Source organism: Phocoena sinus, chromosome 14 (genome assembly GCF_008692025.1).
Source record: "Phocoena sinus isolate mPhoSin1 chromosome 14, mPhoSin1.pri, whole genome shotgun sequence".
Taxonomy (NCBI): Eukaryota; Metazoa; Chordata; class Mammalia; order Artiodactyla; family Phocoenidae; genus Phocoena; species Phocoena sinus.
Window position 1 is genome coordinate 23,043,535 of NC_045776.1, and position 26,647 is coordinate 23,070,181.

General features: G+C 41.2%; 2 protein-coding genes across 2 annotated transcripts in view; one reads left to right on the plus strand and one right to left on the minus strand.

The window, feature by feature from the left end:
- The window catches only part of ME2 (malic enzyme 2), a 58,598-nt gene extending 37,612 nt beyond the window's left edge, over positions 1 to 20,986 (minus strand). The window contains exons 1-2 of the mRNA XM_032654383.1: positions 20,745 to 20,986; positions 7,180 to 7,299 (exon numbers count right to left, since the gene is read on the minus strand). Of these exons, the coding sequence (XP_032510274.1) occupies positions 7,180 to 7,287 (108 nt within the window). The 5' untranslated portion in view covers positions 7,288 to 7,299; positions 20,745 to 20,986. The remainder of the gene's footprint in view (positions 1 to 7,179; positions 7,300 to 20,744) is intronic.
- Positions 20,755 to 26,647, plus strand: part of MRO (maestro) — a 54,847-nt gene continuing 48,954 nt past the window's right edge. Inside the window, exon 1 of the mRNA XM_032654384.1 lies at positions 20,755 to 20,874. The gene's annotated coding sequence lies outside the window, so the exon portion shown is untranslated. The remainder of the gene's footprint in view (positions 20,875 to 26,647) is intronic.

Sequence of the window (26,647 nt, forward strand, 5' to 3'; positions counted from 1 at the left end):
GCTGGAATATAAACTGGTTTAGGCTTTTTGAAAGCCAATTTCAAAGTACTCTTAGATTTTTTTTAAATGCACATAATGTATTATTTTTTTAACTGAAGTATAGTTGACTTACAATATTAGTTTCAGGTGTACAACATAGTGATTCAATGTTTTTATAGATTAAACTCCATTTAAAATTATTATAAAATAATGACTATATCTCCCTGTGCTGTACAATATATCCTTGTAGCTTATTTATTTTATACAAAGTGGTTTGTACCTCTTAATCCTCTACCCCTATCTTGCCCCTCTCCCCTTGCCTCTCCTCTCCTCCTAACCACTAGTTTGTTCTCTATATCTGTGAGTCTGTTTCTGTTTTGTTATATCCATTCACTTGTTTTGTTTTTTAGATTCCACATATAAGTGACATCACACAGTATTTGCCTTTGTCTGACTTATTTCACTGAGCATAATACTCCAGGTCCACCCATATTGTTGCAAATGGCAGAATTTCATTCTTCTTTATGGCTGAATGATATTCCATTGTGTGTACATATATCTTCTTTACCCATTCATCTTTTGATGGACACTTAGGTCGCTTCCATATCTTGAATGCACACAAAGCGATTCTACTTCTAGTTAGTTATCCTAGAGATATATTCATATATAGAGACGCGTATATGAAGAGATTAATTGTAGCACTGTTTCCAGTTCTCTTGCCTATTACAAACTAACTAAAAGTCCATCAATTATGGAAGAGTTAGCAACCTATGGTATTTCCATAAAAACACTTAAACATGTATCTCTAAGTGTGCAGTAGAAAGATCTCCCAGATACACAGTTAGGAGAAAAAGTCAAGTTGAAAATCAAAACAAATTCACTGTTAATTATTATGTTTAGAAAACCCCCATAAAGTACATATTATATACAGATGTATGCATACGTTAAAAATGAAATCAACAGAATACAGTTTGAAAGAACACAAACCAAATTAAGAGGCTACCGAGACTGGAAAGGAGTGAGGCTGAACAGAGGGAGGGGGAAGGAAGAATGCTACTTAAGAAAAATTAACCTATGTAATAAATTCTTTTTCAGTTTCTGGTATTCAGCTATGGGTTAATTTTTTTTTTTTTTTTATCAATGATGTCAGTAAAAATGCCAGAGAAAGGACTTCTAAAAATCTTTTCCTCCATAAAAGCAACAAGAACCCTGGCCAAATGATCAGAATTCTGGAAATTAACCAAAGCTTTCAGCAGTTGGAGAGCATTTATTCAAGAAAAACTGCTGAATTTCAGTGAGAACAGCAAGCTTCATGGCATTTTAACTTGCCTTGTTCCTATCTCCCCTCCCCAGCTCCACAGTAACCTTGAAAACGCAATCACTGTGAAACAATCGCTTTGACAATCAGAGCCTGGCAGTCACTGGAGAAGGCAGGAGGGTTTGGAGATTCTTCTAAAGCCCCATATCCAGGAAACTGTTATTATCTGACCTGGAAGACCCTATTTGCAAGGCTGTCTTTATTTGACCTGACTTGGAGCTCAGGCAGTGTGAACAGCCTTTCCCGCCAGAAGGGTCTGTTGAAAACAATCAGAGGCAATTATTTAACATAGCAGCTCCCCAAGGCAGTAGGTAACAGTTGGGGCAAACAACAGGCTAACCAAAAAGCTGAAAAGGAAAAGCTGAGAAATGAGATGTCCATGGGGAACTTTGAAATGCTGAGACATATTCCTGAGAACCTAGAAGGTCATATGCACAGCTGTACGCATGTCCAGGAAAGACCTGAGAAAGCCCTAAGCTCCCACCTCTAGCTAACCTTGAGGCTCTGTGTAAACAGGAAGTGAAGGCTGATGCGTAGTTGTAAACTGCCTGGCTGAGTCCTGAAGGCACACCCCAGCAGGTACACAAAGCCCCCTGGCAAAGAATGGGAGATTTAATGGTTCTAGGTATTTCAGTTTCTGTTTAATCATTGGCTGATCACTAAGTTAACAAAGCAGAGACTTCAGTAGGCATACATAACAAGAAGAAGGAATTAGTTCAGAAACGACTGGGAGGAATGAATATCTGGTTTCCAGGGCAGCCACATTATTTTAAAAGCCCAGTTTTCAACCAAAAATCATAAGGCAAGCAAAAAACAAACAAACAAACAACAACAGCAACAAAACACATAAAGTCTGACTCATATACAGGAAATAAGGGCAGTTAATTGAAATTGCCCCTGGGGAAGCCCAAACATTGTACTTACTAGACAAAGACTTTAGTTATTCTAGGGGAGGGATAAATTGGGAATTTGGGATTAACACACTACTATATAAAAAACAGATAAACAATAAGGACCTACTGTACAGCACAGGGAACTATATTCAATATCTTGTAATAATCTATAATGGAAAAGAATCTGAAAAAGAATATACTTTGCTGTATAACTGAAACATTGTAAGTCAACTATACTTCAATTTAAAAAAAGAAAAAAGTTAGTTATTTTAAATATATCAAAAAAACTAAAAAAAACCATTGTCTAATGAACTAAGAAGAAGTATGAGAATGACATCCTACTAAATAGAGAATACTGATAAACAGAGAAGATAAAAAAGGAACTAAATAGAAATTCTGGAATTGAAACTACAACAACTGAAATAAAAAATTCACTAAAGGGGCTCAACAAGCAGACTTGAGTGGTGGAGGGAAAAAACCATCAGATTTAAAGATTGGTCACCCGAGATAATCCAGTCTGAGAAATAGAAAGGAAAAATTAAAAAAAAACAAAAAAAAAGAAAAATAAGGAATAAATGTGAACAGACCTGAGAGACCAGCAAGAGTACCAACACGTACATAACAGGAGGCCCAGAGGTGAGGAGAGAAAAGGCTAAAGAATATTTGAAAAAATAATGGCTAAAAACCTCCCAAATTTGATGAGAAGCATTAATCCACACATCCAAGAAGCTCAATAGCTCCAATCAAGAAAAACTCAAAGAACTCTACCCCTAGACACATCATATTCAAACTGTCAAAAGCCAAAGACAGCAGAAATCTGAGAGCAAAGAGAAGTGACTCATCACGTGCAGGGGATCCTCAAAAAGAGTAACAGCTGATTTCTTATCAGAAACCACGGAGGCCATAGACAGTGCTGAAAGAAAAATAACCTGTCAACCACGAATTTCTAAATCCTACAAATCCATCCTTCAAAAATGGAGAAATTGGGCTTCCCTGGTGGCGCAGTGGTTGGGAATCTGCCTGCCAATGCAGGGGACACGGGTTTGAGCCCTGGTCTGGGAGGATCCCACATGCCACGGAGCAACTAGCCCCGTGAGCCACAATTACTGAGCCTGCGCATCTGGAGCCTGTGCTCCGCAACAGGAGAGGCTGCGATAGTGAGAGGCCCGTGCACCACGATGAAGAGTGGCCCCCACTCTCCGCAACTACAGAAAGCCCTCGCACAAAAACGAAGACCCAACACAGCCATAAATAAACAAATAAATAAATGGAGAAATTAAGACATTCCAGATAAACAAAAACAGAGAATTCATTGCTAACAGACCCATCTCACAAGAAATACTAAAGGGAGTCCTTCAGGCCTAAATTAAAGACATTAGACAATAATTCAAATCCACACAAAGAAATAAAGAACATGGATAAAATGACTACATAATATAAAAGACAGTATAAATGTACTTTTTGTTTGTAGATCTTTTTCTCTCCTACCCAATTTAAAAGACAATTACATAAAGCAGTAATTATAAATCTGTGTTGACGGTCATGCAACATATAAAATGTAATTTGTACTTTGTACTTTGTATGACGAAGCAGCACAAAAGAAGGAGATGGACCTCTACAGGAGCAAAATTTTGCTGTACTGTTTAAATTAAATTGGTATCAAACTGAATTAGACTGTATTAAAGATGGTAATTGTAATCCTCAGGGCAAACCACTAAGAAAATAACTCAGAAATAGGCAGGAAAAGAAAAGACAAGGGAATTTAAATGGCATCATAGAAAATTTAATACAAATGAAGGGAACAATGGAGTAAAGAGGAACAAAAGGCACATAAGACATTTAAAACAAATAGCAAAATAGCAGACATAAATCATACCTTATTAGTTATTACACTAACGTAGATGGATTAAACTCTATAATTAAAAGGATTGGCAGGATGGATAAAAAAACATGATCCAATCATATGCTGACTACAACAGACACACTTTGATTCAAAGATACAAATAGGTGGAAAGTTTCAAAGATACAAATAGGTGGAAAGTAAAAGAATGGAAAAAGATATACCATGTCAATAGTAACCAAAAGAGAGTTGGAGTAGCTATGTTAGTAACAGACAAAATAGACTTTGAAACAAACATGTTACTAGAGGAGGGCATTTTGCTGAAAGCATCAATCCATTAAGAAGATACAATTATAAACATATTTTGTTAGATAACAAAATACATGAAGCAAAAACTGACAGAATTAGGGAGTAAGACAATTCAACAAGCTGAAAATTTCAATATCTCATTTTCAATAATGGAAAAAAACAACTAGACAGAAAATCAACATGGAAAAAGAAGACTTGAACAACACCATAAAGCAACTAGACCTAGCAGACACTCCCCTCAAAAGAAGCAGGATACACATTCTTTTCAAGTGCACAAGGAATATTCCCCAGGACAGACCATTCATCAGGCCATAAAACAAGTCTCAGTAAATCTGAAAGGATTTAAGTCACCCAAAGTATGATCTTCAACCACAATGCAATGAGATTAGAAATTAATAATGGGGGGACTTCCCTGGTGGCACAGTGGTTAAGAATCCGCCTGCCACGCAGGGGACACTGGTTCGAGCCCTAGTCCACGAAGATCCCACATGCCACGGAGCAACTAAGCCTGTGAGCCACAACTACTGAGCCTGCGCTCTAGAGCCTGCGAGCCACAACTACTGAGCCTGCGTGCCACAACTACTGAAGCCCGTGCACCTAGAGCCCGTGCTCCACAACAAGAGAAGCCACCGCATTGAGAAGCCCACACACCATGACAAAGAGTAGCCCTCACTCACCGCAACTAGAGAAAGCCCGCGCATGGCGACGAAGACCCAATGCAGCCATAAATAATTAATTAATTAAATTTTAAAAATTAAAAATAAAAGAAATTAATAATGGACATTTGGGGAATTCACAAACACTTTGATTTTAAACAACACACTCCTAAAAAACCAATTGGTCAGGGAAGAAAGCACAGGGAAATTAGAAGATACTTCAGATGAATTAAAAACACACATACCAAAACTTATAGGATACAGTGAAAATAATGCTAAGGGAAATTTGTAGCTGTAAATGTAACTTAAAAAGGCAGAACAATTTCAAATCAATTGCCTAACCTTCCATCTTAAGGAAACTAGGGGGAAAAAGGAACAAACTAAACTGAAGCAAGAAGGAAGGAAATAATAAAGATTACAGTGAAAACAAATAAATAAATAGAAAAAAACAATTGGAAAAATTAAAAGATTAAACCAAAAGTTGGTTCTTTGTAAAGACCTACAAAATTGATGAACTTTTATAATGAAAAAAGGGGAGAAGACTCAAATCACTAAATCCTTGTGCCTCATGTTGCTCCTTACAAGATTTTATCTAAGGCTGGAAAAATATAAAGGGGTTAAAACCCCTGTATTTTATATAGTTTTAAATGAACTGTGTTCATTTAAAAGTGCTTTACCTATCCTATTGCCAAAGATAAATGAGTAGCTACACATGGTTTCACTGCCTATCTCCATTTAGATTTAAGAGACACTCAAAAGTGTTTTATTTATAATGTACAGTAGAAATTAAAATGATTATTAAGAAATAATTTTATGTATTAAGTATTTATGTTAATAGTTGATAAAATTCTTAAATTTGCTGGCCTGGTATAAGTGAAGACAACATAGTTTAAATAGATGTCTTGATTAGCTCTTTAACAGTCAGCAGAAACAACCTTCCTCTCACCTGCCCTTCTCCTACTCTTTTCTGTCTTCCAATGCCACTTGTTCCACCAAACCTCTTTTGCTCATCTACACAACCGCAATGCCCTCCCAGTTTACACAGAAGTGTACCTCCCTCTGCAACAGAGCAGGACCCTATGGTCTTTGCCCACCCCCATGTCCTCAGTCAAAGGAGACCACATGATAATAGTTTAGTCGTTAAGCATAGTCAAGGCCCTTTAGTCCCTCCTTACGGGCTACAGATAACATTCTGAGCTGTATCCTGGGAGCTGTCTTATAGATACTGAAACACTCACCAGGTGGAAGAAGTTAACTATGTGATGACCAGGCTGTAGCCATGACATAAGCTGTCACAATTGCGAGAACTAGCCTCAAAGAAATGAGAACCGACCCTGGAACTGAAGATTAACTGTACCTAAAACAATCAAGGTGACACTGGTCGGACCAACAATGACCAATGTCAAGATGACTGTCAGAGCTGACTGTGCTGCTTCTGCACATAGGCGCCTCCCTCGACCTATGAAAGCTCTTGCCCACTGGCTGTGGGGGCGTGTATGCCTCTGGACGGGCATCTGCCCTCCCCCTCGTTGCTGGCATCCAAAATAAGCAAACTTAACTTTCCATCAATCTTGCCTCTTTAATGGCTTTTGAGCAGCGAGCAGCTGGACCCTACTTTCAGTTACACTTCGGCTGATCTTGAGCTATTTTCCTTTAGATACATGCCATTTCTCCACATGAGTCAATATTGATAAAAATCCCTTAACTAGACTCTTCAGTGTGCAGGTAAGCATACTAGGGGGGGAAATAAAAGGCCCCTTCTATTTCTTTCCCTCCAAGGGCAGTTAGAATAATCCATCAGGGATTAGGAAATTACCAAACATTTATAAAAATGACAATATGACTAAACGGGATAAATCTAAATATACTGCATCTGGCCAACAGTTCTGGCCCATATGCTACTCTTGGGTTTTTGTTTTGTTTTGCTTTTGAGCTAGAACTAGGAAATAAACTCAATCCTTCTTGGGTGGTAGAAACTGTGGTAGAAACTGTGAGGGTGAAATCTGGGAGGTATAAAGCAGCCATAATTGTCACAATGCGGAGAAAAGAGAAAATTCACGCACATTTCCGAACAGTTTTAGTATAAAGCTACAGAATACAAAAATGTCATACTTTATCAGTCTAAAATATATCAAACCTTTACCAGGAAGAGAGAAAATGTGTGTTAGAATTAATGTTACTAACCTTGTTTGTTCTTGGGTTCAACATAAGTGGCTTGCCTTTCTCTTTTATGTGCAAATGACGACATGCCAGAGTACAAGGAGTGGCAACTATTTTAAACCTGGACAACATCGTTTCTCTCACCTGGGAAAAACAAAGCAAATAAAGATGATGAGAAACATATTATAGAACTGCATGAATATCAGGGATCAGTTTTCAAAAGCAGATTTAGAAAGCTTCACTTCCCACAAGTGAAAAAAAATTTTCAAATACATTTATGTGGCAGAACCTTCAAGTTAGCAGAGGAGTAAGACGTGGAAATCACCTTCCTCCCCACAAATACATCAAAAATACAACTACATGTGGAACAACTCCTACAGAACACCTACTAAACGCTGGCAGAAGACCTCAGACTTCCCCAAAGGCAAGAAACTCCCCACTTACCTGGGTAGGGCAAAAGAAAAAAGGAAACACCGAGACAAAAGAATAGGGACGGGACCTGCACCTCTGGGAGGCAGCTGTGGAGGGAGGAAAAAGTTTCTACATACTAGGAAGCCCTTCACTGGCGGAGACGGGCAGTGGGTTGGGGGGGAAGCTTGGGAGCCAGGGAGGAGAGCGCAGCAACAGGGGTGCAGAGGGCAAAGTGGAGAGATTCCTGCACAGAGGATTGGTGCCGATCGGCACTCACCAGCCCGAGAGGTTCCTCTGCTCTCCCGCCGGGGGTGGGGGGGGGGGCGGGGGGCGGACAGGGGCTGGGAGCTGAGGCTCGGGCTTCAGAGATCAGATCCCAGGGAGAGGACTGGGGTTGGCTGCGTGAACACAGCCTGAAGGGGGCTAGTGAGCCACAGCTAGCAGGGAGGGAGTCCGGGAAACGTCTGGAACTGCCTAGAGGCAAGAGACCATTGTTTCCGGGTGCGTGAGGAGAGGGGATACAGAGCATTGCCTAAATGAGCTCCAAAAGAGGGCATGAGCCGCAGCTATCAGCGCAGACCACCAGAGACGGGCATGAAACGCTAAGGCTGCTACTGCAGCCCACCAAGAAGTCTGGTGCAAGCATAAGTCCACACCTCCCCTCCCGGGAACCTGTGCAGCCTACCACAACCAGGGTCCCGTAATCCAGGGGACATCTTCCCTGGGAGAACACACAGCATGCCTCAGGCTGTTGCAATGTCACTCTGGCCTCTGCCGTTGCAGGCTCGCCCCGCATTCCGTACCCCTCCCTCCGCCCAGCCTGAGTGAGCCAGAGCCCCCTAACCAGCTGCTCCTTAACCCCGTCCAGTCTGGGCGGGCACAGACGCCCTCAGGCGACCTACACGCAGAGGCGGGTCCAAACCCAAAGCTGAACCCCGGGAGATGTGTGAACAAAGAAGAGAAAGGGAAATTTCTCCCAGCAGCCTCAGGAGCAGCGGACCAAATCTCCAACCATCAACTTGAATGTACGTTGCATCTGTGGAATACCTGAATAGACAACAAACCATCCCAAAATTGAGGCAGTGGACTTTGGGATCAACTGTAGACTTGCGTTTGCTTTCTGCATCTAATTTGTTTCTGGTTTTATGTTTATCTTAGTTTAGTATTTAGAGCTTATTATCAGTGGTAGATTTGTTAACTGATTTGATTGCTCTCTTCCTTTTTTCTTAAATATATATATATTTTTTCCTTTTTCTTGTTTTGTGAGTGTGTATGTGTATGCTTTTTTGTGATTTTGTCTGTAAAGCTTTGCTTTTACCATCTGTCTTAGGGTTCTGTCTGTCCTTTTTTTTTTTTTTTGTATAGTTTTTAGCGCTTGTTACCATTGGTGGATTAGTTTTTCAGTTGGTTGTTCTTTCTTTCTTTTTTTTTTTGCGGTACGCAGGCCTCTCACTGTTGTGGCCTCTCCCGTTGCGGAGCACAGGCTCCAGACGCGCAGGCTCAGCGGCCATGGCTCACGGGCCCAGCCGCTCTGCAGCATGTGGGATCCTCCCAGACCGGGGCATGAACCCGTTGTCCCCTGCATTGGCAGGCGGACTCTCAAGCACTGTGCCACCAGGGAAGCCCTCTTTCTTGTTTTTATTACTTTTTAATTTTAGATTTTTTTTATTTTAATAATGTTATTTTACTTTATTCTTTCTTTTTTTTTCTCCCTTTTCTTCTGAACTGAGTGGCTGACAGGCTCTTGGTGCTCCAGCAGGGTGTCAGGCCTGAGCCTCTGACGTGGGAGAGCGAGTTCAGGACACTATACCACCAGAGACTTCCCAGCTCCACATAATATCAAACGGCAAAAGCTATCCCAGAGATCTCCATCTCAACGCTAAGACCCAGCTTCACTCAACAACCAGCAAGCTACAGTGCTGGACATCCTATGCCAAACAGCTAGCAAGACAGGAAGACAACCCCACCCACTGGTAGAGAGGCTGCCTAAAATCATAATAAGTCCACAGACACCCCAAAACACACCACCAAGACGTGGTCCTGGCCACCAGAAAGACTAGATCCAGTCTCATCCACCAGAACATAGGCACCAGCTCCCTCCACCAGGAAGCCTACATAACCCACTGAACCAACCTTACCCACTGGGGGCAGACACCAAAAAACAATGGGAACTACAAACCTGCAGCCTGAGAAAAGGAGACCCCAAATACAGTAAGTTAAGCAAAATGAGAAGACAGAGAAAGACACAGATGAAGGAGCAAGGGAAAAACCCACCAGACCAAACAAATGAAGAGGAAATAGACAGCCTACCTGAAAAGGTATTCAGAGTAATGTTAGTAAAGATGATCCACAATCTTGGAAATAGAATGGAGAAAATAAAAGACAGGTTTAACAAGGACCTAGAAAAACTAAAGAGCAAACAAACAATGATGAACAATGCAATAAATGAAATAAAAAATTCCCTAGAAGGAATCAATAGCAGAATAACTGAGGCAGAAGAACAGATAAGTGACCTGGAAGATAAAATAGTGGAAATAACTATTGCAGAGCAGAATAAAGAAAAAAGAATGAAAAGAACTGAGGACAGTCTCAGAGACCTCTGGGACAACATTAAACACACCAACATTCGAATTATAGGGGTCCCAGAAGAAGAAGAGAAAAAGAAAGGGACTGAGAAAATATTTGAAGAGATTACAGTTGTAAACTTCCCTAATATGGGAAAGGAAATAGTCAATCAAGGCCAGGAAGCACAGAGAGCCCCATACAGGACAAATCCAAGGAGAAACACGCCAAGACACATATTAATCATACTATCAAAAATTAAATACAAAGGAAAAATATTAAAAGCAGCAAAGGAAAAGCAACAAATAACATACAAGGGAATGCCCATAAGGTTAACAGCTGATCTTTCAGCAGAAACTCTGCAAGCCAGAGGGGAGTGGCAGGACATATTTAAAGTGATGAAAGGGAAAAACCTACAACCAAGATTACTGTAGCCAGCAAGGATCTCATTCAGATTTGATGGAGAAATTAAAACCTTTACAGACAAGCGAAAGCTAAGAGAATTCAGCACCACCAAACCAGCTTCACAACAAATGCTAAAGGAACTTCTCTAGGCAGGAAACACAAGAGAAGGTTAAAGACCTACAATAACGAACCCAAAACAATTAAGAAAATGGTAACAGTAACATACATATCGATAACTACCTTAAATGTAAATGGATTAAATGTTCCAACCAAAAGACAGAGACTGGCTGAATGGATACAAAAACAAGACCTGTGTATATACGCTGCCTACAAGAGACCCACATCGGACCTAGGGACACATACAGACTGAAAGAGAGGGGATGGAAAAAGAGGCTAAACAATACATTACTAAATAACCAAGAGATCACTGAAAAAATCAAAGAGGAAATCAAAAAATACCTAGAAACAAATGACAGTCAAAACATGATGACCCAAAACCTATGGGATGCAGCAAAAGCAGTTCTCAGAGGGAAGTTTATAGCAATACAATCCTACCTCAAGACACAAGAAACATCTCAAATAAACAACCTAACCTTATACCTAAAGCAATTAGAGAAAGGAGAACAAAAAACCCCCTAAAGTTAGCAAAAGGAAAGAAATCATAAAGATCAGATCAGAAATAAATAAAAAAGGAATGAAGGGAACAATAGCAAAGATCAATAAAACTAAAAGCTGGTTCTTTAAGAAGATAAACAAAATTGTTAAACCATTAGCCAGTAGCACCAAGAAAAAAAGGGAGAAGACTCAAATCAGTAGAATTAGAAATGAAAAAGTAGAAGTAAAAACTGACACTGCATAAATACAAATGATCATGAGAGATTACTACAAGCAAATCTGTGCCAATAAAGTGGACAACCTGGAAGAATTTGACAAATTCTTAAAAAAGCAAAACCGTCCGGGACTGAACTAGGAAGAAATAGAAAATATAGACAGACCAATCACAAGCACTGAAATTGAAACTGTGATTAAAAATCTTCCAACAAACAAAAGCTCAGGACCAGATGGCTTCACAGGCGAATTCTATTAAACATTTAGAGAAGAGCTAACACCGATTCTTCTCAAACTCTTCCAAAATATAGCAGAGGGAGGAACACTCCCAAACTCATTCTATGAGGCCACCATCACACTGATACCAAAACCAGAAAAAGATGTCACAAAAAAAGAAAACTACAGGCCAATATCCCTGATGAACATAGATGCAAAAATCCTCAACAAAATACTAGCAAACAGAATCCAACAACTCGTTAAAGGGATCATACACCGTGATCAAGTGGGGTTTATCCCAGGAATGCAAGGATTCTTCAATATACACAAATCAATCAATGTGATACACCATATTAACAAACTGAAGGATAAAACCCATATGATCTTCTCAATAGATGCAGAAAAAGCTATTGACAAAATTCAACACCCACTTATGATATAAAACCTCCAGAAAGTAGGCACAGAGGGAACTTACCTCAACATAATAAAGGCCATATATGACAAACCTACAGCCAGCATTGTTCTCAATGGTGAAAAACTGAAACCACTTCCACTAAGATAAGGAACAAGACAAGGTTGCCCACTCTCACCACTATTATTCAACATACTTTTGGAATTTTTAGCCAAAGCAATCAGAGAACAAAAAGAAATAAAAGGAACCCAAATCGTAAAAGAAGTAAAACTGTCACTGTTTGCAGATGACCTGATACCATACACAGAGAATCCTAAAGATGCCACCAGAAAACTACTAGAGCTAATCAATGAATTTGGTAAAGTAGCAGGATACAAAACTAATGCACAGAAATCTCTTGCATTCCTATACACTAATGATGAAAAATCTGAAAGAGGAATTAAGGAAACACTCTCATTTACCATTGCAACAAAAATAATAAAATACCTAGGAATAAACCTACCTAAGGAGACAAAAGACCTATATACAGAAAACTATAAGACACTGATGAAAGAAATTAAAGGTGATACAAACAGATGGAGAGATACACCATGTTCTTGTATTGGAAGAATCAACATTGTGAAATGACTACACTACCCAAAGCAATCTACAGATTCAATGTAATCGCTATCAAACTACCAATGGCATTTTTCATAGAACTAGAACAAAAAATTTCACAATTTGTATGGAAACACAAAAGACCCTGAACAGCCAAAGCAACCATAAGAAAAACGGAGCTGGAGGAATCAAATTCCCTGACTTCATACTATACTACAAAGCTACAGTACTGGCACAAGAACAGAAATATAGATCAATGGAACCGGATAGAAAGCCCAGAGATAAACCCACGCACATATGGTCACCTTATCTTTGATAAATGAGGCAAGAATATACAATGGAGAAAAGACAGCCTCTCCAATAAGTGGTGCTGGGAAAACTGGACAGCTACACGTAAAAGAATGATATTAGAACACTTCCTAACACCATACACAAAAATAAGCTCAAAATGGATTAAAGACCTAAATGTAAGGCCAGACACTATCAAACTCTTAGAGGAAAGCATAGGCAGAACACTCTATGGCATAAATCACAGCATGATCCTTTTTGACCCACCTCCTAGAGAAATGGAAATAAAAACAAAAATAAACAAATAGGACCTAATGAAACTTAGATGCTTTTGCACAGCAAAGGAAACTATAAACAAGACGAAAAGACAACCCTTAGAATAGGAGAAAATATTTGCAAATGAAGTAACTGACAAAGGATTAATCTCCAAAATATACAAGCAGCTCATGCAGCTCAATATCAAAAAAACAAACACCCCAATCCCAAAACGTGCAGAAGACCTAAATAGACATTTCTCCAAAGAAGATATAGAGATTGCCAACAAACACAGGAAAGGATGCTCAACATCACTAATCATTAGAGAAATGCAAATCAAAACTACAGTGAGGTATCACCTCACACCAGTCAGAACGGCCATCATCAAAAAATCTACAATAAGTGCTGTAGAGGGTGCGGTGAAAAGGGAACCCTCCTAAACTGTTGGTGGGAATGTAAATTGATACAGCTACTGTGGAGAACAGTATGGAGGTTCCTTAAAAAACTAAAAATAGAACTACCATATGACCCAGCAATCCAACTACTGGGCACATACCCTGAGAAAACCATAACTCAAAAAGCATCATGCACCCCAATGTTCATTGCAGCACTGTTTACAATAGCCAGGACATGGAAGCAACCTAAGTGTCCACTGACAGATGAATGGATAAAGAAGATGTGGCACATATATACAATGGAATATTACTCAGCCATAAAAAGGAATGAAATTGAGTTATTTGTAGTAAGGTGGATGGACCCAGAATCTGTCATACAGAGTGCAGTAAGTCAGAAAGAGAAAAACAAATACAAATGCTAACACATATATATGGAATTAAAAAAAAAAAAGGTTCTGAAGAACCTAGGGGCAGGACAGGAATAAAGATTCAGATGTAGAGAATGGACTTGAGGACATGGAGAGGGGGAAGGGTAAGCTGGGACGAAGTGAGAGAGTGGCATTGACATATATACACTATCAAATGTAAAACAGATAGCTAGTGGGAAGCAGCCTCATAGCACAGGGAGATCAGCTGGGTGCTTTGTGACCACCTAGAGGGCTGGGATAGGGAGGGTGCGAGGGAGACGCAGGAGGGGGGGATATGGGGATATATGTATACATATAGCTGATTCACTTTGTTATACAGCAGCAACTAACACAACAATGTAAAGCAATTATACTCCAATAAAGATGTTTAAAAAATACATTTATGTTTCTACAGGTTGTAAGGGATTATAAAATACATAAGGTGAAGGCAAAGATTCACTTTTCCTGACAACAGTCTAAGTCCTTGGATAATAATCATTGCTACTCTTTATGCATTACCTACTACAGTGTGCCAAATATTTACCCTTTTTCTAATCCACACAAATGTGGCAAGGTATGAAACATCTAGTAAACAGTAAGTGTTTTCACGGAAGTGATTTCAATGTAAACAGGTGTGGGAGAGTTTAGGTTGAAGGTGGAAATGTAAATAATAGAAAAGCCTGGAGCACACACTTTCAGAGGAAGTGAAGCCATCCAGATTCTTAACCTAGATGTCAAATTTTAAGGTATTAGTAATATTCAATATTTAAATTCAGTGTACTAAAATTTTTTTGTTTTTAGAAAACCTGTTATGTAATATTTAAAAATCAGGCAAATTGTCTTGAAAACATGTTTTTGTCCTTTCACATCCATAGCAAACATTATGAGAATTTTTCAAAATGGAAAACTACATAATACATTAAACCTTAAATATTTACTGATGGGAATATAATAGATTCTTCTGCATATCAATTTTTCTACTAAATATCAATTTGCAATGCTCATTTATTTCTTTAATCATCATAAACCATTATAATTATCATGCAATAGTTTTTAAATGGAATTTCTATTTGTTGAGAAATCCATGGGCTGTATATGGGGGTGCAGCAAAATCATCTACGTTAGGATTTTAAGTTAATTTTTATGGAGCTGAAATTCACATAACAAAATTAACTGTTTTAAAATAAACAATTCAGAGGGATTTAGAAAGTCCATAATGTTGTACAACCACCTCTATCTAGTTCCAAAACATTTTCATCATCCCAGAAGGAAATACCACACCCATTAAGCAGTTTTCCCCACTCCCCCAGTGAGTGCAACCACCAGTCTGCTTTCTGTATTTTTGTATTTACCTATTCTGGATATTTCATATAAATGTGGTACCTAAATATGGGCACAAAACAAGAAATCTAAATGATCATAAGCACATCAAGAATCATGAGAGACGGGAATTGGGGAAAGGGATAGGACAGATGTTGTTTAAAGGTACAAAGTTTCAACAAGAGGCCTAAGAGATAAGTCCTAGAGATCTAATGCATAGTGAACACAGACAACAATATTGTATTATAATCATCTAACTTGCAAAGAGACTAGAACTTAATTATTCCAACCACTAAAAAGAAATTATAATTAGGTAATTATACCTATAGGTATATACCTATACCAATATATTGCAGAGGTGCTAATTATCAGTACAATGGCAATGTTACAACGTATCAAATTAACCTGTTGTACACCTTAAATTTACACAATGTTTCATGTCAAATGTATTTCAATAATGATAATAAAAAAGAATCACGAGAGAAACCATAAGATAACTGATTGGTTTTCTTCAAAAATGTAAATGCCATGAAAAACACTAAAGAACCAATGCAAGTTAAAGAAGACCGAACAGATAGGACAACTAAATGCAAAACCTGATCCCCCAAAATGCCATCAAGGATATTACTGGGATAACTGGCAAAATTGGGAGATACACTGTAACTTACATAAAAGTCTTGTATAATTTAAAATTTTCTGAGTTCGATAACCATATGTAAGAGGTATCCTTTTCTGAAAATACACAGTGAAGTATTAAGGGGCCAAGAAGTATGATGTATACAACCACGTCTTTCAAATTATTTCAAAATAAATTTTGAAAAGACAGAAATTGAAGGTGCAGCCCTGATCATGTTTGTGTGGTTCTTCCAGGAGAGAAAGCATTATTTACCACAATTAAAACTTTGGTACCAAAAGACTGATTAGTATTGCAGCATATTGGTGAGGTAGGAAAATCTAAAACAGTATGGAATACCTTTTACTTTATTTAAAATCAAAGACTATCTGAGAAAAATACACTTTGCAATTAGTACTTGTGGTGTAATAAGAAATGTATTTGGTCTTGGTCCCCAGTTCTTGTACAGAGTTCCTAAAAACTGCTGGAATTTCTTGAGTGACAGGAGTATCTTTTGCTATTCATAAGCAGCCCCTTTTGATCAGACGTGAGTTTATGCTAATGAGGTGACTTAGGGTGAGGCCACTACAGAACCTCAGTCACCAGAAAGACCAAGTGATTATTAGAGAGTGGGAACTTTCAGTACCACTCCAGTTCCCCTGGGAAAGGGGGTGGGAACGATGGCGATTAAGATCCATAAAAACTTTTGAACAAGGAGAGTTGATGAACTTTCAGGTTGGTGAACACATCTAGGTGCTGGGGGGTGGCAAGAGCAGAGGGCAAGGATGCACCGTGCCCTGCCCGACCCCACCCCCAATACCTAGTCCTATGTGTCTTTTCCATCTGTTCCTGAGTTGTATCCTTTTATAAGAAACCGGTAAATATAAGTAGAGTGTCTCCCTGAGTTCTGTGAGCCATTACAGCAAATGATCTAACCTGAGTAAGGGGTTGTGGGAAGCCCTGATTTACAGCTGGTTGGTAAGAAGGATAGGTCAAAACCTGGGGCTTGCACTTGGCATCTGAAGTGGGGGCAGTCTTTCCGGGCTGAGTCCCTAACTTGTGGGATCCGAAGTTACCACCAGGTAGACAGTGTTAGAATTAAGTTGTAGCACACCCCGTCAGTGTCTGCCTAGAGCTGGAGAACTCACATTTGGTGGCCAGAAGAGTTGAGTCTGTGAGTAGGAAGAAAGTTTTTCCCTTCAAGTAGTTAACTTAAGATCAGCATTCTGACATATAAAATCTTCTGTTTTCAGCTCCTGGCTAAAATTTTGCTTCTATCAAATACTGAATTTAGTCTGTAAAATAAAGATTACCTGTTAAATCTACCTCATAGGTAACTGTAATGATCAAATGAGAGAATAGATGCAGAAAAGTATTAAAGACTTAAAGAGTAAAGTGTTACAGCACTCAAATGATTACTTTATGACTAAGTGATAGAGAGTAAAATAAAATATAAAAGTAGTTTTAATAGTGTCTTTAAAACAAGTAGGCATAAGTTAAAAAACTTAAGGAGAAAAACCAACCTCTGCCAGAAACAGAACCAAGGACTAAGGAGAGAGACAGACAGACAGACAGCAGGCTTAATAGCAGCTGGAGGCAACAGGACAAAATGGGGAAAACCCACACCTAACTCCTCATGTTACACAGACAGGATGGAGGAACTGTAAAAATGAGTGAAGCAAAAACAGGAAACAAAATAAGGTGGGGCTTCCCATTTTGAACAAATATGAAAACTCAAGCTGCTTACTTGAGCTTCCTGGCTATTGAGGTATGCCTGTGGTTTCTCCCTCTAGTGTGTCTGTCATTCATCCTGCCTTGCCCTGGGGGTTAGTGAATTTACTCTCTGGGTGGTGTTTATAAACTGGACTGGGACTGAAACTGCTAGGCCACTGACTGCTGGAGAATACTCTCCCTGGCCCCCTAGCTGGGGGGTAGAAAGCAGAAGTTCAATGTAACAGAGACCAAAATTAGAGAGAGGTCATGACTAGGTACAGTGAGCACAAGCTCTGCAGTCAGTCTGAATCTGGATGCAGCTAATTACCAGCTTGGAATCAGTTATGTCACCCAATCATTCCCAAGTGGTCTCTGAATTGGTGTCTGTCTGAGACACGTTTTTCACTAGTCTATAACCAAATGAGAAAAACTAGCACAACATAGTATTGAAATAGGAGGGAAGGGGGCAGGGCACAACCTTTGAAAGAATGACATAGCCCAAGGACATGACATAAACAGATTAGAACCAAATGGGTCCAAGATGGCAGATAGGTCGACTTCCACTAGACCTTGAGCCCCAGTAAAAGCTCATTGTAACGCATCAGCAAGCTAAATGACAAACCCACAGGTGCCATGACAGTTCCAAGGCTACTATAAGGATCAAAAAGTGGGCGGTGGCCCAATTCCTGGAAATCCCCACCCCTTCCTGAAACAGCTGGAATACTCCTCACACTCATTAGCCTATGAAATTACCCACCACTATAAAAAACTGACAACCCCATACCCTGGTGCCTTTCCCACCTTCTGAGATGGCCCACGCTCTGTTTGTTGAGTGCATTTCTCCCAAGGCGTCTCGCCTTTTGAGACGGCCCACACTCCCTCTGCGGAGTGTGTTTCTCTCTAAATAAATCCACTTCTTACCTATCACTTTGTCTCTCACTGAATTCTTTCTGCGATGAGACATCAGGAACCTGAGCTTCATTAAGTCCTGAAACCAGGTGTGTGATCTCAGTTGGAAGACTGTGGGTTTTCCCTGGGTTCGAGTCCTGGCCTCATGGGTTCAAGTCCCAATCTGGGTTTTGGCCAGGTTTGAGTCCCGGCCATGTGGGTTCAAGTTCCAATCTGAGGTGCATGGTTTCAGTATAGTTTTTTTTTTTTTAATAACTATATGACTTTTGCAATGAAATATTCAAGTAACGCATGCAGTTATTTTTATTTTATTTTATTTTATTTTATTTTTTTGCGGTACGCGGGCGTCTCACCATTGTGGTCTCTCCCGTTGCGGAGCACTCTCAACCACTACACCACCAGAGAAGCCCCAGTATAGTTTTTCATAATACTAAATTTATTGTCTTCGTTTTCATGTTGTAATTATCTTCCTCCCTTTTTGGTGGTAAAAAAATTTTTTTTTTGTTTTGAAAGGATGGGGATGGTAGATTGTAGTAGGTTTTTTTTGTTGTTTGTTTGTTTGTTTGCGGTACGCGGGTCTCTCACTGCTGTGGCCTCTCCCGTTGCGGAGCACAGGTTCCGGACGCGCAGGCTCAGCGGCCATGGCTCACGGGCCCAGCCGCTCCGCGGCATGTGGGATCTTCCCAGACTGGGGCACGAACCCATGTCCCCTGCATCGGCAGGCGGACTCTCAACCACTGCACCACCAGGGAAGCCCTATGCCTAACTTTTAATTAAGTCTTTATAGCTACCATAAAAGAATCAGATAACAGATTATAAATCATTGCTCACAGTTGACTAAAGGTCCACTATTAGAAGATAACGCTAAACATTTTTCCTTTATTTCTGCAAACCATGTAACATAACTCAAATAGTTATAGTAGTTACACAATATATATTTACCTATCATTTGTGTAACTACTATAGTGTGTGTATATATATGTGTATACACACACGCGCACACACACAGCTGTGTATGTGGGGGGGGGTTGTAAGGTAATGACTGTTTCTTCTCTAATTTCCAGAATGCTTGGCAACTAAAAATCAAAACTTAGGAGCACAACACTGCACTTAGCTTTACAGCATGAACAGTGCTTAAGGAGCATACAAGCTTAAGAGGAGGCTGGAGCTATTAAGTTAGATTGCCTGAGTTCGAATCCAGGCTTTGCCACGTAAAACCTGTGATCTTGGGTAAGTTACTTAGCCTTTCTAATTTTCATTTGTAACCTGGAGATAATAAAGAGTACCAACTTCAGGGCATTACTTTGAGATAATTCTTGCAGAAAACAGCACTCAGCTCCTGATTAACAATTAATACGTGCTTCCATGTTATCAGTTGCAACACTAAAAGAAATAACAGTGCTATCAACTGTTTTGTTTTGAAGTGACTGTCACAAACATTAAGAAGGTAAATCAAACCGATATGCGATAACACATTTTGTAAGGAAGCACTTCTGTTGAGATCTGTTAGTTTGATTAAGCTTCTTCTCACCAAACGGCAACGGAAATTTTCTAGAATTATCTTCGGAACCAAGAAAGTCAAATCCGGGACCTCAGTGTAACACCACACAAGCAGAAATGGATATCACCAGCGTCAAAGAAACATCTGCCAATCCTGGTCCACAGATGTCATTTCACATGAATGGACAGAACCGTTCCAATCTTAGAACTTTCTAGCCTGCGACAAACGTCCTTTAAAGCAAGGAACAATCACAACACACAAACAAAATGCCTAAGTCCTGCCATTAATTCACCCTTGCAGAAAAAGAGAACTATTAGATAATAGGATTTGGAGCGACAAAATCGGTCTTTAAGGGGCGCGGGAGTAAAGGGTATAAGAGATGCTCCTGTTAAGGGAGCCGCAGGGCCTTACTCCGGGTTGGGAAGGGGGGGCGCCCTGGGACGAGCGAGTCTCGACCGGGAAGTCGCGTCCCCAAACCGTGCGCCAGGGAAGAGCCGCCCACGGTCAAACAGGGGGTGGCGAGACCCCACCGTTCCCCACGGTCTCAGCCGAGACTCGACGAACCACTTCCCTTCACCCTGCCCTCCCATCCGCCAAGCTGGGACCTTGAGGGCCGCAGGCGCGGAGGCCGGCGGCGGGTCCGCGCTCGGCTCCCCGGGCCGGGGTGAGGAGGCCGGCGCCCGGTCCCATCCCGGAACTCCCGCCCGGGCCCCGCCGCGGCAGGCCGCCCGCAGCTGCGAGCCGTGCGGAGCCTTACCCGACGTCTAGCCAGGCGACAGGTGGTGCTGCCGGCGGAAAGGCCGCGGCCCCGCAGCCCACCCGAACGATGCTCAGCTCCGGCCGAGTTCCGCCCTCCCCTTCTCGAGGCTTTCCGGAGCCGGCTCCAGGTCAGGATCGGAATGGCTGGGTCGGATGGATAATAGCCGAGGCAGCCAGTAAATGCGCGTACTGAGAAGAGGGAACAGGGAGTACCTCCGGCGCGGCCCCATGGGGGGAGACTGACGGGCGCGCAGGCCAATACGGAGGCAGGAACCCAGCCTTGAGGGGCTGGGCTCCGCTTTGAGGTTTCGCGACTGGCACACCCGCGTTCCAGCCTCGCAGTACCTTCCTCTGTTTGGTGGCTAGAGGTTATCGTTTAGGGCCGGTGCATGCCCTTAAGGGCCCGACCCCAAGTAGTGAGAGAGGGGTCGTGTAGGGTGGGGGGAGTCCGGATATAAAGACGAATACCGCCGCCCCACGAAAAGACCTGGGGCTGGCTACCGCAGACTTCGCCTTCCCGCAGCAGGCGGTATGGTTTGGGGTGATGGCTGAGTTTTCGCTCGAGAAGAGGCTCTGCGCAGGCGCGGGCGAGGCCGGGAATCGGGTGGGATGGGGCGTGTCGACGGGTACCAGTCTCCGACCCCGAGAAGAGAGGAAGGCTGGGACTTTGGGTCGGATCTGGACAGCCAGTGGAGGCAGGGAGAGGATTGCAGAGATTTAAGAGCGGGATACACGCCAGGAGAATGGAGAAGCAGAAGAGGGAGGACCCAGGAAATGCGAAGCCTCCGCACTTGAGGAACGCTTTTGTTTCTGAGCAATTTTTGTTTGTCTAAGAGTTGGTCTTCTGCCGAATTCTTTGCTACTCTCCACGGTTGCTGACACACTTTGGCCTGCAGGGAATTTACTAATGATCCCTACAATCACAGTCACCATAAATAGATATTCAATGTTCCCTCTCAGAAGAGCACTGGAACCCTAAATTGTCATCTTGAAAGCTTTAGGACCATACCTTAATACATCTATACTCACCCACGGTTATGATATTGGAGGATATTTCATTCTTATTTCAGAAAATGTTATCACCCAAAATTCTTTACTGTAATCGGGTTCGTGTGATTTTAAAGTATAATAATAATAGTTTTTAACTAAAGATGTAAAGGATAAAAAAGAGGCAAGGCAGGGCTTCCCTGGTGGCGCAGTGGTTGAGAGTCCGCCTGCCGATGCTAGGAGACACGGGTTCGTGCCCCGGTCCGGGAAGTATTCCACATGCCGCGGAGCGGCTGGTCTCGTGAGCCATGGCCACTGAGCCTACGCGTCCGGAGCCTGTGCTCCGCCACAAGAGAGGCCGCGATAGCGAGAGGCCCGCGCACCGCGATGAAGAGTGGCCCCCACTTGCCGCAGCTAGAGAAAGCCCTCTCACAGTAAACAAAGACCCAACACAGCCAAAAAATTAATTAATTAATTTTTTAAAAAGTTAAAAAAAAATCAAAATGGGGTAACTGTGGTTCAGGCGTTCAAAATGGAGCCTAGTGGCCATTGTGGATATGGTTTCAGACACATGCCTGCATTACTGAGAACTTGAATTTTCTTTTTTTTTTTTTTGTGGTTCGCGGGCCTCTCACTGTTGTGGCCTCTCCCGTTGCGGAGCACAGGCTCCGGACGCGCAGGCTCAGCGGCCATGGCTCATGGGCCCAGCCGCTTCACGGCATGTGGGATCTTCTCGGACCGGGGCACGAACCCATGTCCCCTGCATCGGCAGGCGGACTCCCAACCACTGTACCACCAGGGAAGCCCTTGAATTTTCTGAACTATAATCAGACTCAAGGACACCACCATCCCTTCTCAAAACGATGTCTGCTAGCAGCTGCCAGTTGCAACATTATGGTCTCAACGTCTCTCCTGTAACTCTGCCACCATTTCAAACCCCAACCAATCCTTGCTTAATAAGCCCCCAACTTCTTGCCAGCTCCAATCCTAATTATTGACAAACAACTTATCAACTTTGTGGGTTTTGCCTTTATAAGCCTCCCCCATTTTGTAGTCTGGCAGAACACAATTCAAGTCCTTCTCGAATCTGTGGCTCCGGGCTATAGTCCTCAGCTTGGCGCAAATAAAACTCTTTTCTATTCCTATTATGGATTGTTTATTGATTATTTTCATTGCCGTTACCATTATATCACCTGAAATAGACTAGATTTGAATTTTGTAATAGAGCTCTAGAGCAGGCATGAGATCTCATCTTGCATGTCTATTCCGTCCCGTGTCCATGTGATTGGACAGAGGTCATGGGTGCAGGGCTAACTTTGTGTGATGGTGGGAGAGATAGGCAGGTTGCTAGGGTGAGAAGCTGCTGAGGATAACCATTGCACCCCTGCACTCAGCCTCTCTCCCCAACTGCTGACCGGTTTCCTCTATACCAGGAAATAAGTTTTCATTCAACAACCCTCAGAAATGATGAGAAAGAAAGACAATGAATTCAAAGAGTTCTTGGGTGCCATACCTGTGTTTCTCATTGTCCCCAAATGTCGGAAATTCACTTTGGAGCCCATCACTGTCTCCAATCTGTTAAAAAACAAAATTTAACTGAGTAAATTTGAAGATTTAACTGGCTTTATTCATGAATCAGACAGCATCTCATCTGGCAAATAGAGACATACTCCCAGAAGCGATTACCTCTTAAACTTGGGTTACCTAGAAAGCTCTGTGGAAGAGCACAAGAGCAAATCTTGACTTAAGTAGAAAAGTTCCTTAAATAATGTATTACCTACAAGTTCACTAACTCTTATCCGTAATTCCGGAATCCAGAAGGTTTTTTTCCCCCATGATTTTGTAATTTTGGTGGAGCCAGAATTTATTTGGTGACAAATAAGGATTTGTCACAAGGCTGTCTATAGTCTTCATTTCTCCAACATAATGTAAATATTTACATGTTTCTCTTCAGTAACAAGAATGTTTTGTGGCACTACCCCAGATCCCATTGAGGATATTATAAAACATACAGTATATGCTCCTTATAATGTTTTCCCAAATCCCAAAGTTTCTAAATTCTGAAGCCCAACTGGCTCCAAGAACTTCTTCCATTTTTATGAGCCAATCCTTCTTATGGCAAAATAAATTAGGGAATAACTACATATAGTTCTTAATTTCAGTTTTGCTGGGATTAAGCAGAAAATTTTTTACGTAAATACTGTTTATTACAACACTTAAAAAGCTAAATTTATTGTGAGTGAGAAATGATCATGACATTTTACTTGGTGCTGTGAGCACAGAAATGACTGATTGGATGAGTTATGAGAACTTAGCTTTTAAGGAGAAATTTTTGATGATAGAAGTCAGTAAAGGTTAGCTTTAAGGGGGTTGGCTGAAAAGAGACACAAGGGAACATTCTATATCTCAGTCTGGACACTAGCTATACAAGTGTATTCATGTGTAAAAAATCATCAAGTTTGAGTGATGTAATTTACACACGTTACTGCATGAATTTTATATCCACCCCAGTAAATATATAAAATAAACCATTTGTATTGTGCACTGCTGTTTCTTTTGGAGCAAATGTTCTCCATGGAAACTGTTATGGATCTAATACCTTTCTTCTAGGCTTTCCTCTTTGGTGTCCTCCACTGGACCCTCTAAGAAAAAGGTGGGGACCATTCTTGGCTGCTCAGAATGTAGCTCACCAGGCCTTCTGGAGTTGTCAAAATAGCCATGCAGAAAATACAAAAAAATGCTGAGCCTGGAAAGAAGGCACAAGCGTTTCCTGGAAGGATGATTACAAGGCCGGTGATCTGGTAAAACAAGGTGCCAAGGCCCAAATCAACAGGAAACTAGGAGGAAGAAATACGTATTGGGGTAGGTCACTGAACAAAGAAGCATGTGGGTGTGGAGCAGCCTGTGTGAGTCCTGTGCTGTTGGGAGTTGAGGCCACCCACCATCTCTGGGTTTGCCTTTGGTTGGGCTGGTTCACCTGTGAAGTGAGAGGAGCTATAAAGGGGCAGGCTGATGCTGCACACTTGGCTACATGACTTCCCTGTAAAACTTCATTAGGCAAAGTTTAAAGAGGTGTGTAGCCAGTTGTCTCGAGATGGGTACACATTTGCCCACTTTCTCAAAATCAAAGAAGGATGCTTGGAAAAACTTTTGTATCAATTGCCATGAAAATAGAGCAGCTTGATTTCTTTCTTTCTTTTTTTTTTTTTGTTTGTTTTTTTGCTTGCGGGATCTTAGTTCCCCAAACCAGGGATTGAACCCGGGCCCTGGCAGTGAAAGCACCAAGTCCTAACCACTGGACCGCCAGGTAATTCCCTAGAGCAGCTTGATTTAATCCAAACACTACAATGTGTTTTCTTAAGGGAAAACCATATTATTGATGTTTCAGAGAATTATGGAAGGTCATTCTCTTTGTAATGAGAATATACGTGAGCAGGATCATTGGTTTTAGGTTGGCACATTATCTATCGCTAAAGCAGACTGTGCTAATCACATTTTTTTTTAAGTTAATTTATTTTTGGCTGCATCGAATCTTCGTTGCTGTGCGTGGGCTTTAGTTGCAGCGAGCGGGGGCTACTCTTCGTTGCGGTGCGCGAGCTTCTCATTGCAGTGGCTTCTCTTGTTGCGGAGCACGGGCTCTAGGTAAACAGGCTTCAGTAATTGTGGCACGCGGGCTCAGTAGTTGTGGCTCACTGTCTCTAGAGCGCAGGCTCAGTAGTTGTGGCTCACGGGCTTAGTTGCTCTGCGTCATGTGGGATCTTCCCAGACCAGGGCTCGAACACCTGTCCCCTGCATTGGCAGGCTGATTCTTAGCCACTGCACCACCAGGGAAGTCATAATCACATGTTTAGATTTACACAACTCCATCTGCCTTAGAATAGGAAATATGAATAATGAATGCTGACTGCGCTGCTGGGAATTATCCCTCAGTAAATTAGGGTTATTAAAAATGTAAACTCTTTAAAAATACAAGAGAAAGTAAACAGTATATCTAAAGGCATTTGTGCTAGACACTCTGCAAAAACAAACTTGTCAGCCTAGTCTGGGGGTGAGACATAAAGACATTTGGTGAAGGTAAGTACTATCATTAAGAAACAACAATGTTTTCATTATTCCCAAAATACAATAATGTGCTAATGATGATAATTACCTCCATAAAAGTGCTAACAATTCTTTATATAATTAAAATAAATATAACTTTGCAGGCTGTCTGAAAGAGTAAACTAATAGCATAATAAACAGTGTCTTCATTAACAAAATATTTTAAGGAAATTTCTGGAAATTTTTGTGAAGAACAAAGAGGTTAATATCATAGGCTTGTTAATAATCGAAGAACCTTTACTCCTCAAGGAAAAATAGCATTTTGATGTTTATGGATAATATTGTATCACACTTGATTTTTCTCTAAGACTTTCAAGTATACTGGAGAGAGTAAGGCAAAAATTTACTATGTCATGTCATTGTGGAAATAACCTCTTTCTTTTAGTGATCCAAAGTGATTTGGTCTTGCTAAGACTGCCCCTAAGATCTTCCTGTGTCAGAGGCTTCTTGGTGTTACTTATTCTAAATCCTAGTCCGGGCTCCATCATTATCTGTAAGCTCTTAAGGGAGGACTCCAGGATCAGCAACATTGGTATCACCGGTGAACTTGTTAGAAAAATGAAATCAGGATCCCCACTCCAGACCTACAGCATCAGAATCCAACAGGTTTAGGCGGTTCCACACAAATTGGCACTTGAGAAGCACGGAGGACTCCTGAAGTCCTAGATTCTGTGAATTCATGTTGCTGTGAATGGATTTTTATTTCTAGATACAGAATAAGAAGAAGCCCATGATACTTTCTATACCTTCAAAAGGTTCCTATGCCAGGGCAAACAGTTATTCTTTCCTTCTCACACTGAGAGTTTGTAATGC